Source organism: Pan troglodytes, chromosome 7 (genome assembly GCF_028858775.2).
Source record: "Pan troglodytes isolate AG18354 chromosome 7, NHGRI_mPanTro3-v2.0_pri, whole genome shotgun sequence".
NCBI lineage: Eukaryota > Metazoa > Chordata > Mammalia > Primates > Hominidae > Pan > Pan troglodytes.
In genome coordinates this window covers 101,625,456-101,644,977 of record NC_072405.2, presented here as the reverse complement: position 1 = coordinate 101,644,977, position 19,522 = coordinate 101,625,456, and the positions used below count along the sequence as shown (strand labels likewise).

The 19,522-nt window shown below is 36.4% G+C and overlaps 1 protein-coding gene across 15 annotated transcripts in view; it reads right to left on the bottom strand.

The window, feature by feature from the left end:
* Positions 1 to 7,255: 7,255 nt before the first annotated feature.
* The window catches only part of SLC26A7 (solute carrier family 26 member 7), a 170,131-nt gene continuing 157,864 nt past the window's right edge, over positions 7,256 to 19,522 (bottom strand). For 9 of the 15 annotated variants that reach the window (XM_063816412.1, XM_054657401.2, XM_054657403.2 and 6 more), the window contains 4 exons: positions 15,939 to 16,039; positions 11,541 to 11,595; positions 11,353 to 11,456; positions 10,336 to 11,173 (listed from right to left, as the gene is read on the bottom strand). In XM_063816412.1, coding sequence (XP_063672482.1) covers positions 11,117 to 11,173; positions 11,353 to 11,456; positions 11,541 to 11,595; positions 15,939 to 16,039 — 317 coding nt within the window. In that variant the 3' untranslated portion in view covers positions 10,336 to 11,116. The other 6 variants (XM_063816410.1, XM_054657404.2, XM_016959667.4 and 3 more) reach the window with 2 other exon arrangements.

The window sequence follows — 19,522 nt, the reverse complement described above, 5'->3', positions numbered from 1 at the left end:
GAATGGCTATCTGTGCAGAACCCTTTAAAAGTGTAGTAGAGGCAAAGTTTAGACTGCAAAAGCCAGAGATGAGCAAGTAGAGACAGCAAATGTCTACTCTTTCAGCACATTGGAATTGAAATTATTCAGGGGGGACTGAAGAAAATCAGAGATAAAGGGCAGAAAAGGAAGCATGGCCAAATGAAGATTTTTGTTTTAAGAGAGAGGATAAGTAACTTATTTTTAATATACTATAGTTACATCCAGTCTAGTAAAAGAGATCAAAGACACTTGGAAAATTAACTGATAGAGATGTGCCTGGGAAAACACAGTGGAAGTTTTTGTTTTTTTTTTTTTAACACAAGTGAAAATAAATTAACAAGCAAGGTTAAGAGAAACTCAGAGTAGCACATTTGACCTTGATTAGAAAAAAAGGACGGTTCCACCAATTGCTTCAAAAAATACAAGTACATATGGATTTTGATGTATGTATCTTTAGGTTACCAGGCAATGAATAGAAAGTTGAGGAAGAAAATGCATAATGGCTTCCTGAAGATAGAGGCAAGATAATCTGTGGAAGGCCCTTAGGAACAGGATTTAGAAGGGAGATTAAAGATGTAGTTGCATCTTGGAATACTGGAAAGTGGGAATGGTAAAGTTACTAAGCACAGAGAAGTGAAAGCATTGACATCACTAAAGGTTCACTCTAGGATAGAGAGAAGGAATTTTCAGGAACACCAAACTGCAGAAATGGGATTACCTTCCAGCCACCTCATCTGGATACCAAACAATTGAGTCTCTATATACCACAAGAGTTGGAATCCTGAGTCTCAAGAACAGAAATATCAAATTCTCCCCCATTTTTACTCAGGCTGCTATTAATTTTTCTAACAATTGTTGTGTCCTATTTTCCTTTATTCTCTCTCTTTCCTTCACATTGCCGGTGCTCTGGGCAAGTGTGGTATGAGATGCACAGTGAAGTGCCCCACACAGCGCCTCTGCAACTCGGGCTACAGAACATTGTTACCTAACATACACTTTAGATCAGTTTCTGATTTCTGTTTTGGATTGTGAGAGGGAGTCCAAATATATATTTTATTAATTTTTGGATGTTCTGAACATTTAATGCCACTAAATCTATTATCCATGGAATGAGAATCACTTCAAAAGTGAATAAGAAATAAACTACAGTAAGCATATTCCAGAAAATGAAACTTGAAGACATACATTCACACATCTGGCAGTGATTCATAATTGAATATCATTTTCTCTCTAGTTATGATAGTTTACATCAGCCTCAATCCCCAAAATGAAAGTAGCTGAGTAATATTGCTGGCACCATCTCTTTATTCCAGCTCCATATGTGCAGAATAAAAGGTTTAACTATAATTCACTCTGGTAGCATTACACAGGGAATTTCAATGAAGGTGTTGAAAGAAAATAATTACCCATATAGCCTCAGGCTGGAAGGGAAATATCTCCTTTTCTTTTACGATGTATTTTTAGTGGATGTGTATGAGAGGCAACTCGGAGGATGGGATCATTTTCTTATATGACTACATCAATATGTGTTGGAAAAGTATAAATTTGTGAAACAAGGAGAAGATTTAAATTTTCCATGATAAGGGATATTACATCCCAACTTCCAGTCTTAGGAAAACTATTGTAAGTCACCCAAGAATATATGAATAGGGATAATATGTTTCAGATACTTTCTGACCTTACATAATCATATTGAGCAAAGGCTTTGGTTAATTTGACATTGTCCTTTGCAATGTGACATAACTATGTACCCAGTTTTTGTTACCTAAGAATAACACTATAGGGATACTACACAGCAACAACACATTATGACTGATGCACAAGCTGAAACAGATGAAGTGATGAAAACATAAGTACCTAAGAATTATAGTACAGGGCTTCTTTTAAATACCAGACTAAAGAAAGTCTTTGTGACTGTGATCCTAAACTTTAGGGTCTAAAACTAAAGGGATTATCATTTTAAGATACATATTCCCAAGCCCACCCCAAATAAATCCTGACTCACTAAGTCTTGTGTAGGCCATTGGAATCTGTTTGCATTTAGCAAACAAACACTCATGACAATTCTGGTGTAGATGTTATAAGGTTCGCATTTCAAACAAGATTCAGGAGGACTCTCACAACATCATTTGATTGATTTTAACTGATTAAACCTCTACTCTCTTAAGCTAGACCCTTACTACTTCAATGTTTTCATTGGCTAGGTGAAGAGGGACAATTGGAAAAACAAAAGGTTTCCATGAGACAGAAATTAGATGTCAATCCCATTTAGGGCAATCACACTGTTATTCTCAAATTTGAATTCCTGAGGCAAAGCAAAAGGCATAGATCCGAGCCCCAGAAAGAGTTGCAGTGTGGGAAGAATTGTGTTTGGCTTTATGAAACCCAGTTCTGCCATGTCTGTGTCACCAGGGGTTGGGAGCAAGGGAAGAACCGGTCATCCAAAAATGCCTGAGGCCTGTCACTCAGCCTGCCTCCCCTCCCCCACCCATTCCCCCTCACCACCCATCTTGCCTCCCAGCACCATGCTACCACCCCAAACCCTGTCCTCTGCAGCACCCAAAATATTCTTAACCATCCTTCTTCATCAAAATTTATTGTATGCTTTGTTATTTCAGGTCTTTGGGGACAATGTCTTATAAGCTCTTTAGATGAACTAGTTCTTCATAAGGCTAACACAATGTGTTACAATGGCTTCCATGTGTTTTTCCTTTCACATACTATTTACTCCAGCCCAAGTGAATGACTAATGATGAGAACTTCAAGCCTCTTGGAAGACTGTGAAGTAGATATTTGGACTTAGGAGACATTTAGATACTCCTGAAATCATACCACCACAGGGTCAATCATACCTACTAACTTTCTCCTGAAATATCTTTTGTAAACCTGGCCTTACCTTCAGTCTTTATTTCTCCCCACAAAATCCATTCAATGCCCAGAAATTGCGTTCACTTCTCTCCCTTTCCTCCTCTCTCTCAGGCTTTGTTAGCATAAATGAAGGCACCCCTATTTAAACAATAGGTCCCTAACTACAAATTTAAGAAAATAGGGAGCATGGAAGCTTGAGAAGCCTGTAAGATATAAATCAAGGTGAATGGAAGTATAGAAAGAGAGGCGTTTAAATATGAAATTTGATCTGGAAGACACATGCTAGTCCAAAAGAGGTTCTGTATTTCCTCACTTTTCTAGCCTTATGAGTCCATAAATTGCTTCGAAACCAAGAAGATTTTAAAAAGTAGCTCTAGTAGTAAAGGAAATAAAGATAGATTTCTAGTTTTATTTTTATTTACTTGATTATCAAAGTATTTTATTTTTTAATGTAATAACTGTTCTTGTAATTTATGGATACTTATAGGACTTATTAATGAGCCAATTTCTAAATGACTCTTTAAAACAAGAGGCTCCAAATAAAAAAAAATTCTGAAAAACTTCCTACACTTACTATAGGGAATAGTCTTTATTATATAGAAGAGAAAGGAGATAAGTTTGATCAAAATGAATTTCTGGCCAGGTGCAGTAGCTCACGTCTGTAATCCCAGGACTCTGAGAGGTCGAGGCAGGCTTATCATCTGAGGTCAGGAGCTCAAGACCAGCCTGGCCAACATGGGGAAACCTCATCTCTACTAAAAAATACAAAAATTAGCCAAGTGTGGTGGTGCACGTCTGTAGTCCCAGCTACATGGGAGGCTGAGGTGGGAGAATTGCTTGAACTCAGGAGGCGGAGGTTGTAGTGAGCTGAGATCACACTACCACATGCACTCCAGCCTGGGTAACAGAAAGAAACCCTGTCTAAAAAAAAAAAATCCTGTTTCTGAATCAATTTTTAAAAAAAAGTAAGGATTTTTGAATAGGAAGAGATTGTTTCCAACAACTTAATCAACTTGGAGTAACTGAGCATTCTTCTTTAAAAAAAAAAAAGCAAAACAAAAGAAAGCAAAAAAAAAAAAAAGTGGAAAGTTATCAGCAAGACTGTGCTCTGTGCCTATCTCTGAGACAACTGGTGAAATTAAGCAAGTCTATGCTGTTATTTTTGTTAAAACAGTATGATAACTTAGAGAAAACGAGACTAGCTACTTCAATTCTATCTTCTTTAATGAGACAGCTAATCATTAGGAACCATCACCAGAATATCATATGCCTCAGCTTCTGAATCACCATTGGCATGTTGCAAACCCATTCCTGAACACATCACTGTTTCATGGCCACAGCCTCATCTGAGTAGCCAGGTATTACTAGTTATGTCTATGCTAACCTACTGTCTCTAGCAGCAGAATGTTTTAACCAGACCATGATCAATTATTATGTTTTTAATACAAAAGCATGACATACAGTAAATGAAAATACAATTCTAGTAAGGCTGGTTTTCAGATTGAAAAAAAAGAGAAAATTGTCAAAATTCTAGGAAATTCATAACTCCCTGCTTTTGCCTGAATTGTGTCCCTGCACAATTCATATATTGAAGCCCTAATCTCCAATGTGACTATATTTGGAGATAGGACTTATAAGGAGGTAATTAAAGGTAAATGAGGCCGTAAGTGTCAGGCTCCGATCTCATAAAATTAGTGTTTGTATAAAAGAGACAGCAGAGAGCTTACTCTTTCTTTCTCTCTCCTCCCTGAGGACCCAGAGAGAAGGCATCCTTCTACTAGCCAGGAAGAGAGCCTTCATTAGAAACCAAATTGGCCAGCACCTTGGTCTTGGACTTGTAGCCTCTGAAACTGAGAGAAGTACACTCCTGTTGTTTAAGCCTCCAGTCTATGGTATTTTGTTGTAACAGCCCAAATAGACTAATACAGATTTTGGTACTGAGAAGTGAGGTACTACTGTAACAAATAACTAAAAATGTGGAAGAAGCGTTTTGAGGTGCATGCTAGAAAAAGCCTGGATTGCTGTGAGAGGACTGTCATGAACTTAAAGGCGATTGTGGTGAGGGCTCAAAAAGAAAAGGAAAGAGAAAGCCTCCATCTTCTTGGAGAAAAAATAAGTAATCCTAAATGGAGGGTTAGTAGAAATATGGTCATAACAGGCCATTCTGCTGAGGTCTCAGATAGAAATGAGGAACATGTTATTGGAAACTGGAGGAAAGGCGACTCCTGTTGTAAAGTGGTCAAGAACTTGGCTGAACCATGTTCTAGTGTTTTTTTGGAAAGTAGGAACACAAGTGATAAAACTGGATGTTTAGCTGAGGATATTTCTAGGCAAAACATTGAACGAGTGACTTGGTTGCTCCTGACTGCTTTTAGTAAAATATGAGGGGAAAGGGGAATTGAACAAGGAGTTGTTAAGCAGAAAGTAACAAGAAGTTGAACATGTGGTAAATTATAAGTCTGTTCATGTTGCATAAAATGAGAAATCTTGTTCTGAAGAGAACACTAAGGGTGTGGCTAAACAACCATTTAATAAGTAGATTAATGTGGTTATGAACCATGAATCTGCTTATTAGCCACCTCAGCAGGAGCCAGAAATAGAGATAAAATTATGTCAGCAAACCACTGCCAGTTTGAACTGAAGGGGACAGAGATGGAATAAAATGAAGGACAGCGATCAGATTTTTTAGGTTCTACAGCACACCACCATAGAGCTACTCAGCTGTAACATGTGCTGTTCTTCAAAAAAAGAAAGAATGACACCACAAGTAACTCAGAGATCATCCATGCTGCCTCCTTGGTTTCAAAGGGTGGGATCATTGCCTCAATTTTAATAGAGCAGACAGCCTCAAATTGAAGTTCTAGGGGTGGGAAGACCCTGCAAAGCGATCGGGTGGAACCACCTGGTGGAACCACCCTGTGGAACTCTGGAGGCAGGACTGCTACCCCAGAGGGTCAAAGAGGTGGGGGATCAAAGCAAAAGGAATTATTTTTGTTTCTGGGTCTGATGGAATTTTCCTTGGTAGGTTTTGGACTTGCTTGGGACCTGTCACTACTTCCTTCTTTCTTATTTCTCCTGTTTGGCATGGGGATATCATTTCTATGACAATGCCACCATTGTATTTTGGAAGCCTATAGCTTTTCTGGCTTCATAGGTTCACAATTGGAGGGGAATTTTGCATAAGAATTAATCTTGTTTCTATTCTCATCTATGTATGATTTAGATGATATTTTATGAAACTTTGAACTTTAGACTTGTGGGTGGATGCTGGAATGAGTCAGGACCTTTGGGGCTCTTAGGATGTAATGAAAGTATTTTGCATATGATAAGGACATGAATTTGGTGAAGGCTAGAATGTTGTGGACTGAATTGTGTTTCCCCAAAATTTAATCCCTCACCCTCAAAGTGACTGCATTTGAACACAGGACCTATAAGAAGGTAATTAAGGTTAAACATCATAAGAATGGGTCCTGATCCAATAAGATTAGTGTCCTTATAAGAAGAGTGCTCTCTCTCTCTCACTCTTTCTCTCTCCCCCATATGAGGACATAGTTTGAAGGTGGCCATCTACAACCCAAGAAGAGAGCCCCCACCAGAAACCAAATTGACTAGCACCTTCAGCTTGGACTCCTCAGACTCCAGAACTAAGAATTAACTTTTGATTGTTTAAGCGCTGTAGTCTGGTATTCTGTTATAGCAGCCAGAACTAAGACACTACCATTTATCACCTTACTGCCACCCTATGTAGGAAGGCAACACTTTATCCTCTGCCATACTTCCTGTCATCTTTCCTTAATGTATTTTCATTTTGGCACATATTATCATCTAACTTACAATAAATGCATTTTAAATGTATTCTATTTTGTCTTCCCTTGTTAGAACAAAGTTCGTGAGGGCTTTTATTCTTTTTCTGTTTTATTATCTGCCATATCTCTAACACCTAGAAGACTTCCTTTGCTTCTTGTCTTTGGAAAAGTAGCCTTTAATAGACTGAAGAATATTGAATTCAGCCTAGGAAGTCAGGAAAGACAAACAACAGTATATAATGAAGACCCAAAGCAAATAAAAAATTAAAATGTATATATTAATTAAAATTGGAATGCAAAGGATGTAAATCTGGTAAAAGAGTATGTCTAAATGTAGTTTTATAGCAAAAAGTATTCTTATCAGCAGTCCATAAATTGAGGCACAGTATCTTACAGTCCTAGGTTGAGATTTTGTAAGAATAAATTACCAAGAATAATGGATACTTCCAGGAATATTCAACACATAATACTCTGCGGTCATTCCAAGAAACAGTATGTATTATTTGCTTTGCAGGAGAGTAAATACTATGAAATAATAGACGCAAATCCATTTAAGCATAATAGTTATCATATTTCGATTTATTTCCATGTAAATTGGTTGTTACATGCTGAGTTAGTACAAAGAATTATAAAAAAGATAATTAAATGCATTGAAAAATATAAAAAATAACTGCAGCATATTAGACTACATGATTTTTAACTAAAAATCTTTGGATTGTGAAAGTACCACTTAACTCCCTATTTGAAATCTGGCCACAAACTCATTGCCAAACAGCATATTCTATACTGAATTAGATTATCATCCCACAAAATACAGAATGTGCATTTCTAAGGCATAATGTATGTTCAACAATATACTAATATATTTTGGCAACCACTAAATGTCAAGCATTATCCATACAGGGTATTAACACATTAATGTTTTCATTAAAAAAGAAAGATCTCTTTCTTCATCACATTACACATTTATAGAATAGAGATCTGTCAAATAAATTACTGCAAAGTAGTTCAAGCTAAATCTTATAACACTTGAATCATATAATCGGGAGCAAATAACCTTTAAAATGAAAGACAAATGGTGAAATTTAAGGGCATTTAATTTGCATAAATGTAATGTTAACAGTCTTTTCCTGGTTACATATTTTATGCTTAATTTATATATGTCACTCTATTAGGTCCTTAACACTCTTATAGGTCAGTTTTAATTTTTTCCAATTTTATTTTACCATAATAAGTATTATAGAAGTAGTTTGTCATATATAAAAATAAGGTAATCTCATAAAAATAATTCATTGTGACTCTAGAAACAATCCAGCATCAAGACCACTACACAGTTTTTGTGTTGTCAATGCCTGTTTCAAAATAAACATTTGCATTTTAGAATCTTGTGTGTCTAAACTCATGTTTAGCTCTTAAGCTCTCAGAACTCCATACCAGAGACTTCCTCCAGGTTAACAGTCATTGTAGCCTTGGTGTGTGGAAGTCTTAAAACAAAGGTCTTCATAAGGTACATGGTTTGGTCTTCCTTTACATTGAATAAAACATTAGCATTTGACCCCCAAGTTATTGGACTTAAAGTTTTATCCACTAAACTTCTACTATAAACACTGAAATGCATTAAAATATAACTGCTCAGACAATACTGTGTCCACTTTATCAACAAACTATAAAAACCATCCATCAATTAACTATGATTTTAATGTCAGAACTGATCCATAATCTCTAATAAATTAGAAAGTGCCTGCATTATACAAATTCAATTACAGGAGTTGCATAGCAAAATGTCAATTTATACACAGCAAAATATATTTTCATTGCTGACTTTCCTTAACTCATGCTTACCTACCAGTGACCAATGAATTAGAGATGGTGAATATTACCATCCACCATTGGAATAATTTAATTGGACAAAGCAGAATAAAATTATTTTCTCTAAGGAAACTTTACCTCCAATTATTACTTCTGCTTTTCCTTGGAAGAGTGTTTGATGGGAATGTGAGTTGGCCTCACTCATTTCAATCCAAGTTAGTGATAAAGAGACTGAGGCTACCATAGGGACAAACACTATTCTTTGTAGTTCATTTCAATCAAAATTGAAATGGCTGGATATGTTATAAGAATTCGAAACCTTTCTTAATTCTCTTTCATTTTACTACATTGCCCTACCTACGATTTAATGTTAAAATTAATGGCCATATGAATGTTTACCACACATTTGCTAGAGACCATTACAATCCATCACTTGGCAGGCACTAGAATTTACTTTTATAGATGCCAGAGAAAGCACCTAAATGGCTGGTATTTTAATTTTAGTTTCAACTTGTTTCTCAAACTCACTTTAAAGTACCTAGCTTTTTCTTACTCTGGTAATTTTTAGAGCGGTTAAAATGCTGTTAAAAGCTTAAGCATAATTATGTGTCTATGCCTATCTTTGAAGGTGATAATTTTTTCCTAGGTAAATCAATTTGCTAAATTAAAATATGAAATTCTATGTACTTGTATGTGATTGAAAATATATGTATAAGCATGAAAACAGTAACATACAGTTCAGCCTAGCCTATGGCATTTATTTGTCAATTATCCTGTTGGTTTGCAGATAATCACATCAAGCTCTCCTCTAACAAAAGAAAAAAAAATCTATGAAGATCTACCTACCTATCCATCCATATGGATATAGATAAACATATTATATTGACTATCTCTGAAATAAGGAAGTCAAAAATTATTACAGTTCATCTTATACTGGAATAGCACAAAGCTATTCTGCTAGTGGTATTTTCTCATCTAAAAATTATAAAATGTGTAATTTTCATATTCTCTTTCTCCAACAAAGCTTCAGTGGAAAACAGAGCCTCTTATTGGGTAGAAATGTTAAAATTAGAGCTATTGGGTCTGAAGATCCTAAGCATTCCCAATATTCACAGCAAAACAGACCAATGTCAAGAACTTGGTTTTATTGGGCTACCCGTTTCTTTCTATTATGAAAACATTCCTGAATACTTCAGAAATGGATGTATGGAAAGATATGGAAACGAATTATTTCCAGTTTTTCATTTGTTTTGTTTGGCTTACTTTTTGTGAATTTCACATCTTACTGTGTAAAGTAATATTTAGCCTTATTGATATTTCAGAGGCCTATACAGAGAGAAGTTGTGTGAAAATGGCACATTTGCTAAGTTGTTTTTATGTATTAGTTACAGATTATCTTAAAATTTTACAAATGGCTTGTAAATGTTCCAAATTACCTATGACAAAAGTATTTCTCAATTTTAAACATCAACTTACAGCACAATAGAAATAAAACAACACAAAATAATATGGTAAAATAAAATAAAACCATGTTTACCCTTCAGGACACTAAGACTAAACACATACTGATTTTTACATAAAATAACTAAGTGAATCTTCTTACTAACAAAAATGAGAAAAAAAAGTCGGCAGTTCTTTCCAACTGCTATGCAGTTACTAAGTCACATCGTACTTATTGTAGCAGAGGTCATCTGTAGGATCTAAACAACCAAAAAGTTGTGCAAAATGCCAGCATATGGCCTCTTCAGGCAGTTGATAAAGACAAGAGCTGTACTGTGACAAAAGGGTCTCAGACTTCACTGTGGTCACTGAGTTTGCTCAAATTCTGAAATACCAGAGGAAGAAATAAGTATGTGCTATTTACTCAACTCTTAAATTGGTACCAAAGTAAAAGAACAGTAGTAACTGAAGCAAGCTGTCCAGCTAAGCCAAAGAAAATGAACATTTTATGAGGCATCAGAGTAGAGCAGTTCAAAGCTCCAGGTCCAAACTCAAACTGCTGACTCTGCAACCAGCTCTACCACTTACAGATGGTGTAATTTCCCTGGTCAGTTTCCTTGTTTCTAAAAATGGGTTAAATTATCATATCTACCTCATAAGGTCATGGCAAATTCAGTTAAACAACATAGTAAAGCTTTTAGAATATTCCTGGAATATAATGAGAGCATTCAATATATGTTAGATTTAATAATAATAGTGTTATTATTATTTTGTAAATACATACTGTTCTGATTGTATACAATAGGGATGACTCTGCGAGGCACCAAATGTTATTCTAGGGGTGAGGAAAGGCAAAACAATTCAAAACTCAAGGAAAAATTGCAGGAAATTAAAGCTCTAAGAACAATTGTAAAACTAAACCATAAGCCCAGCATTTGTAAAATAACTTTGACACTTCAGATCATGTGAGCACTAGACTCTACAAACAGTATTTCCAAAGATGGCAATATAAGCTTAGAGGCAAGATATCAGAGCAGAAAAAACTTAAAAGGCCATATTTAGAGTTTTTATATTTGAGAAAGATGGATTCAAGTCCCCAGGACAGTAGATCCTGGAAGAAGCATTTGTTGTACAAGTAAGCAGTTTGCAAATGATAGGCAACCACCCAGTCCTCAGAGCGGTGGCATTGTTGGAAGATCCAAGTTATCAAACAACAGTTTATAACTGGCCTAAAAAAAGAATGGAAACATTCTTTTACCTGTAATAGAAAGTCTGAGGTGGGGTGGGGTGGGGGGGCTAACAGATTTTAGATGCCAATGGAGTAATAAGCTAATATAAAAGATGCAAAGCTTCGATTCTATATTCTGAATATTCTTATAACTCCTTTAGGCCAACTTAATCAACTCACCTTATTTGAATGGATATGACTTATTGCAGCAGATACCGATTCAAAAAAAATTGGTTTCTCTGAGTCTAGGTTTCCATAATACGTCATTGCTTTTATCAAGGAAGCTTCAAGAAAGCACAAGTGATATAAGAATACATGTGGAAGTGCAGAAAAATCACATTCAACGTTAGTCAGGGACATTCTCTTACCTGTACAATGGGCTAACAATACATCCACACTCCTGCCTTTACAGTCCATGTAAACCTGGAAGAATTAAAATAGGATACCCACAATTAATTCAGAATAGCCAGCAGGAGGAAATAAGATGGGCTTCAGAAGAAATCAAACTTTCTTTAAAGCCGATGTTTACGAAGTCAAACCACCAGAGGGAGGCATTGTTACACAGTCAGGCATAATCTGGCAAGCGTCTAAAAGACTAAGATTAATACAGCAGGGCATCTACCTTTATTGCAACTAAATTTGACTGCTTACCTTTTCCACATCATTTAATAAAAGTAAAAACAGTGCCTCTGCTGCCCTATAAGAATGATATAAAATTGTTTTCAACCTCTTTTAATAGAAGACAAGGACCCATTTGTGAAAGTGAAGAAAGCTGCGGACCTACTGCTTGCTTTAATATTTTACAATAATTTGGACATATTCACGGGCTCTACAAACCCGGTGCATGAATGTTAAATTGAGAACCTCACTATAATCCAAGCCAAGTTTGATTACCCAACTTCCATTTTAAAAGGAATGCAAGATGAGAGATCCTAATTCATTTGTTTGGCCTCTTTTAAGAGTTTTGCCTCTTTTAAGTCCTAGAAAATCTCAAGCAGAAACAACTTATTAAAGGCTCTGATCTTAAATTTACCCAAATCAAAGTCAGTCTATGAACTTCTGTAAAAGTAAATTTAGGCGTTTTAGTTACCAGAGGATGGATTTCGTTATATAATAGATATCTTACACATAAAGTATAGAAAGATGCATTTACAATATATTCTAATAGTGTGCATTGTACATTCAAAATTTCATTCATATTCTTCCAGCAGTAAGAAGTTCTATGTGAGAAGAATTGTGAAATAATGGGAGATATATTACTAAGCATAAATGAGAAAACAGCAAAAAGCATGGACTGCATCTTTGCCATTGAATAAATGGCTCCCATTTTTGCAAGTTAAAATGATTAATTCAAGGTGACCTCCCAGTGTTTGACTCTTTCTTAAACTCAGTGAAACATAAACACATTGCTATGGGTGGTTTGTTGATGCTGATAAATATAATCTCCAGTTCACTGATCTCCTCAATGTCCCACGTAAAAGAACAAAGAGAAGTCAGCCTACTTCCTTCAACCTACAACTCCTAAGAGAACGTTTCTTATGCTAAAGCAACTAAGAAAACAATGCAAGGAGTGTTGTTAGAAAGCATGAAGCCATGCAGGGCTGAAGAGTCCTTGTGGCTGTTTACTCTGAACCTTCTTCCATGGTGGCTGGAACTAAGAAATAATATGCAATGATATTATTTACACTTTAAGAAATGACATTTTTAAAATGAGAAAAAATAACAGAAACTAGCATTATTGAGTTCTTCCTAACTGCTAGACACTTTCTTAGGTGTTTTATATGCAATACATCATTTTTAAGCCTCACAACAACTTGATGAAGTGGGTATTTCCACTTCCAGTTTACCGAAAAGCAAGCAAACACTTAAGTCCAGATCACAGAACTAGTACATAGATGATATTTGGAACCAGGCTTAGTCTATCTTTAAAGTCTATGTTCTTAACATAGATCATGCTGTTACTGTAACCATAATGAAATAAAGAAAATAGGAATAATAAGTAAATTTAAAAGGGCAAACTGATACAAAACTGCTGGTTTTGTATATATAGATAAAACACACCTGGCTAAGGGAATGTCATTTTATGCCAATTTAAAAATAAATTGCATCAGTTGATTGATCCTGTCATTCCAGTGTACAGATCTTTAAAACCACTAAGATGAATGACGAAAAATAAGTCTTTTTTCAACATGTCCAGTGCCAAGATTGTTTGAATTTCTCTGAATTGTCAGCCGTGGATCCTAAACTCAGTGGGAGTAGGTAACCATTTCTCCTTCTTTCTTTATTAACCCTAAGTCCTGTTTGTAATATCTAGAGAAGGAAGCTAATAATTTCAGAAACCAATTTAAAATGGAATTGAACAACAACAACAACAAAAACCATACTGGCCTTTCCCAGTTTAAAAAAAAAAAATTCTAGTGTTTCTCAAAATAGGATCCTTGAGCCCCCTGCATCAGAATCACCTATGGGTGTTTAAAATGAAGCTCCTAGATCAGAACCAGAACCCAGAACACTGCATTTTCAATGAGCACCCCAGAAGAGCCTTAAACACACAATTATAAGAGACTCTTGTAGACTTTAGGAACATAGAGTAAATAAAAATGCCGAATACAAGAGGCCCTCCTGTGAAGAGGAACCATGTGTTTACAATTTAGGTTCAGCTAGAAGAAAACATGAAGTATTCAGGTTGAATCCTAAGTCCAACCGTGAAAAGGTTTTATAGTGAACCACAAGAAAATAAAAATATATTAGGTGGGGAGAAAGGGCGACTTGCTAAAAATAGCCACTAGATTTCAGGCCTCTGATACTTAAACTTGAATTGTTTTAAACTATTTATTTATTTTCGAAATATCTGCCAATTCTGAAACAAAATCGCTGCCTCATTTTTACAAAATGAATAAACTGAGATCCAGAGAAGTGAGATGATGTCCCCCACACCTTAGCTAGTGTGATGCAGCTGGGACTATGCTGTGACTTCCACATACTAAGCAATTCCCCTCCACACACTCCCACCCGTATCTTCACAGGAAAGCAACACTAATGTTGACCTTTGTACTATCCTGAGTTTGAAAGGCTGGACATTTCAAAGTAAATTTAAGATATAAATGAATAGAGACACAAGGTATGCTACACCACAAGAAAACAATCCCAGTCCACAACATGAGACCTTTTCAAGGATTCTGATCTGAATCCTTTAAAAGTCAATGTCTGGTTTCCACTTTCTGACCATGCTGTGTAACTAATACAAGACTATCCCCTCCTCCACAAAGAAGTACACAACTGGACAAAAATATACAACAACCGTGTTTGGACAATCGGCACCAGGCAGGGCAGCACAGGGTGGCTGAGTTTCCTGAGAAAGGTGGACAAATGGGGTGAGCACTCCGATCATGGCAGCTTTCTGCCGCAAAGCAGTTTCTGGGTCCTGGCATGATGAGGGGGACCCAATAAAAATGTGGCAGCTTCCCTGAGCTGCACAGACACAACCAGAGCTCAGGGAGAGATCAATGGTGAGGAAAGAACTCTAGAAATTTCCATAAGGTTTTAATTAAGTATTTGGCTCCATGTCAAGCCACGCAGGGAGGCTCTAGGTGGTCTGAGTAAGAAAACCTCTGGGAAGTAAACACCTGAAGATGAGGTGAGCCGATTCACAGGCTCAGAAGCTGGCAGAAGACTGGGGAAACCAAAGAACAGATGCTGCCCCACCCTCAAGACGTCCCACCACCACCAATTCAGGGTATTGAGGGAAAGAACAAAAAGAAATAAGAAAGAAGGTGAATTCCCTGTTGACTTAGTATTTACTAAAAAAAGAAGGAGGTTCACGCCTGTAATCCCAGCACTTTGGGAGGCCAAGGCGGGCGGATCACGAGGTCAGGAGACGGAGACCATCCTGGATAGCATGGTGAAACCCCGTCTCTACTAAAAATACAAAAAAAAATAGCCGGGCGTGGTGGCAGGTGCCTGTAGTCCCAGCTACTCGGGAGGCTGAGGCAGGAGAATGGCGCGATCCCGGGAGGCAGAGTTTGCAGTGAGCCGAGATCGCGCCACTGCACTCCAGCCTGGGCGATAGAGCGAGACTCCATCTCAAAAAAAAAAGGAGGGGGGGAGGTAAAAAAATCTTAGAAGTGTCTGAGTTTTCTGTGAATTGGCAAAATTAGGTGTTCTTCCATCTGTGGAAATGAGGTTTGGAAGCTGTGTCAGTTTTAAAGCCATAAGTGGAGTGTTATTTTTTGCATACCTGGATCATGGAAACCACATGGAGATCATAGGGTAGAGAAAGAAGCACCATTGCCTGAGAGAACAGAGAAAAGCCCCTGCATTGGGCACTACTTGTGAGACCAGAAATGGTATTAGGCCAAACTGTACCCAACCGTGATGTAAGAGAAAACCTCCTGCCATCATCAAGGCACTTACTTATGCAGCCTGTGCTCTAGAATGGGCTTTTCTCCTTCCTAGAATCCTTGTAAATTGACTGCATAGGAGATCCTATGCCCACTGTATCTCAAGTCTATGTACTGTTCTCTCTGACTACCCCATGCAAATATTCTTATCCCTGACCCTCACACATACATACAACTAGAAGCTGAATAGGATCTCCTGAAAACAAATCTACAGTGATGGTGGGCAAAGTTCTACGTCCTTTGTAAATAATGGGGTGAGATGAGTATTGCAACAAGCAGGCTCAAGACTATGGAGAGAAGGTGGTGAAAACCCCTGTTACTGAACAAAAGGGAAGAAACAGTTCTAAACACAAGTTCCATAAATACCTCAACAAGCATGGAGACTCCAGAAGAGTCAAAAAAGGTAAATCCACTGCAATCCAGGATTAAAGAACACTTCTCATTAGGGCAGGACTGTGAAGCTTCTTCTGTAGGAGAAACAGAGACCTGAGTTAGGGAGAATTTTAAGAGATTTCTGCTGCTGGCTTTGTTGACTGGTGGGAGGGTAACAGTGGCCTCAAGTTTAACAACAGTAATTCTAAACACTTTTAATTTTTACATTTTTCAGTAAATTATTAATTATTCCTGAACTCTCTGATTTTGTATTACTGGAATGCAATTTCAGGTGATTATGACATGACTCAAAGAAGAAGACAAAATAGGTTAATTACCAGTATCATTTCATACATGGACAAACTGAGGTTCAGTTTAAAAGTTTAAATAATTTTTAAAGAATATCTGGCAAGTTAGTGCTAAACACAGACAGAAGCAAAGTCTCTAGACATTCTGAATAGTACCTTTTCCACAATATCACAATGTTTCCTTAGTAGGTATGCCCGGAGTAGAGCCCCGTTTTGTGGTGCCTGAAGCGTATACAATTTTGGAATCACACTAAAAAAAAAAAAACTCCATTGCTAGGGCTTGTCCCACAGCCTTGGAAGGGATCTGTATGACAGGCCCTGAAAATTAAGCTTCATTCGGTTCATAGTAAATCGGCCTCTGAATCTACCTGATGAAAACAACAAGATTTTACTTAGGAGTTCATGACCTCTTTTTGATTGATATTCTTAGGGCCACGATTTCCTTACATGATATGACCTATTTCTTAACAGTGACAGGCCACATTTGGGGTCCCTCCGAGGAGTGACGTGGCTTTCAGAGCAAATCACATATGCTGATTCCCCCACCACTGTAGGCAAAGTCTATCACTTAAATTCAAATTCATTAATTATTATGAAATTCTCTGAAAAAATTAATTCTTAATTTAAATAGCGTTGCCATTTAAAATGTTCAAGGTTTTTCTGTATAGTGGCTACATAAAAGTGGGACTGTGGTTCTTTCTCAAGTTGGGAGAAAATATGAGGGAAATAGTGCAACTAAAAAAAAATCCCGCTCGGGAGGCTGAGGCAGGAAAATGGCGTGAACCCGGGAGGCGGAGCTTGCAGTGAGCCGAGATACGCCACTGCACTCCAGCCTGGGCAACAGAGCGAGACTAAAAAAAAATCCCGCTCGGGAGGCTGAGGCAGGAGAATGGCGTGAACTCGGAAGGTGGAGCTTGCAGTGAGTCGAGATCGTACCACTGCACTCCAGCCTGGGCAACAGAGCGAGACTCCGTCTCTAAAAAAAAAAAAAAAATCCTGCTTACAGATTTAAAAAAAGCAGTAAAATAAAAAATGAACACTGAAAATTTATATATGACAGTAACTGTTAGGAAAAGGAGAAATGCTACAAAGTAATTTCTATGTATTTGAAAAGTGGTAGTCAGGTATAAGACTTGGTTTTCAGTTTCATCTTTAGATCCGTATTTATATTAATCCAATAACATGCTATTAACTGAATAATAACTATGTTATGTTTGTACTATGTTCAAGAAGGAGTGGATAATAACACTAAATAATCAGTAACTTTTAAGGAGTAATTTTTTTAAGGAGTGGGTGATAACAAATATGAGTGAGGTCTTATTCCTTTCTTTAGGAGCTTATAATACTTTTGAGTGTCAAGGATAGCAATGGTATATAAATGACATGATTAAAATGATAAAATGAATAAAAATGTGAATTTACAAAACAGAGTAGTCTCTTTGGAGTAATCAGGGAAGACAATGCAAAAAGCAGCCTTGCAGGATATATCAGATTCCAAAAAGGAGAAGTAATGTAGACATGTATGCATTCTAACCATGTGGACAGCCTTAATCAAACACTAATGACAGCTTAAGATCTCAAACTCCCTCTGCTCCCATTCAACCATTTAATGAGGACCAACTATATGCCAGGTACTCCAGTAGTGCCTTCTGTTCTGCTGTTTCTCCCAGGGCAAGGGGGGCTAAGTGGTTAGTGGACATTCAGGCTATGTTTCCTTAGGCCTGAAATGGTAAACTAGAACCTCAAGCAAAATTGAAAATAGCCACAACATAGCTCATCTACTGACCACTCAACTGTAATCATTATCATTCATTATTTGCCTGATTAAACATAAGATTTACCTCTACTAATGCAGAGGCTTTTATTTATATTTTCAGGTATAATATGCCCTGGCTTCTTATCAGAGATAGGAAAGTATTAAGACTGCAGGAAATAGAAAAATACTCTACGCAGAGAGTACCTGTTCTAATCAACAGTGGAATGTTGACTGGTCATAAATGCATTTTTGGAAATGTTCTATTAAATTTTCACAGTATAAAAATATCTAACAATTAAATATTAGGTAAACTTTGTGAGAAAACATAAAAAATTTATATAATATACATAGGTAAAATATATATAATGGAGTTAGATGTTTTCTTACAAAGTAAGATTTAAAAATTAGTAAGACTAATCATGTTTACAATGTATATTGGAGCTTAATATTTGAAGATTTCTTACACTGACTTTTTCAAACTTTTTTTAGAAAATAAAATTTATATGGTTTCTTTAAAGTCAGTAATGAGTTGGGGCCAGATGATGCCAGTTCTTGAAAGTCAGTTGTGTATATATCTTCCATGCTTAATGACAGCATGTTGGTAGCTTAAAATCAGTGATAGTAGAAATATTTACAGCATGGAAATTGGCAAATGCTACAGATCAGAACTTCTCCACCATCCGACCTTATATCCCCACTCCAAGAATCATTTGTTATTCACCAGCATATCACTGCTTAAACGTGGGTACTCTTATTAAATATAATCATCAGTAAGTTTTAAAAATCCAATGGCTTTGATTAAATGAAAGACTTAAACCACTGACATATTTGACAATACATCTTAAAATAACAATGATGACACAAATTGATATCAAATTTTGTCCTTTTTTATCCACTTATACAGCCTTGTTTTTACCAAATGATACCTCTTTTATAAAATAGTACATATTTCAAAATAATCTGCAATCTAAAATTATTTGTTCAAAAATTTCCATAGAAAAAATTAGCATTCATATTTAACTTAAATATTAAGAATTAATAGATTATGAATTTTTCTAAGATATTTAAGCCTTATTATTTATTTACTACCAAACATAATAGTAATGTCTATAAGACAGGCTTGCTAGAAAGAAACTGTAATCTGAAAGAATATTAGCAGTTGTTTTATTTGGAAAATATTTCAATGCATTGCTTTTCCTGGAATATGCTCCATAAATTATTATCTATAACTGTCTGACATGAGTTCAATCATCCCTATCCACAGCCATGGCAAACATGGCTAATGAATTTTGATATTTTTTTCCACTGAGGTCAAACAAGATCTTACAATTTCCATCAATTCAGTGCTTCAGGAAGCCACTACTAGCTGATCAAAAACTTATTTGTCATTCTGAACTTAAAAAAATATTACAGTGAAAAACAATCTGTGTATATGTTACTTACAGAGATTGATAACTGCATTTAATTGACTAGAAAATGGTGATTAAAAGGTATTGAAAATTCTTAAACAAGTT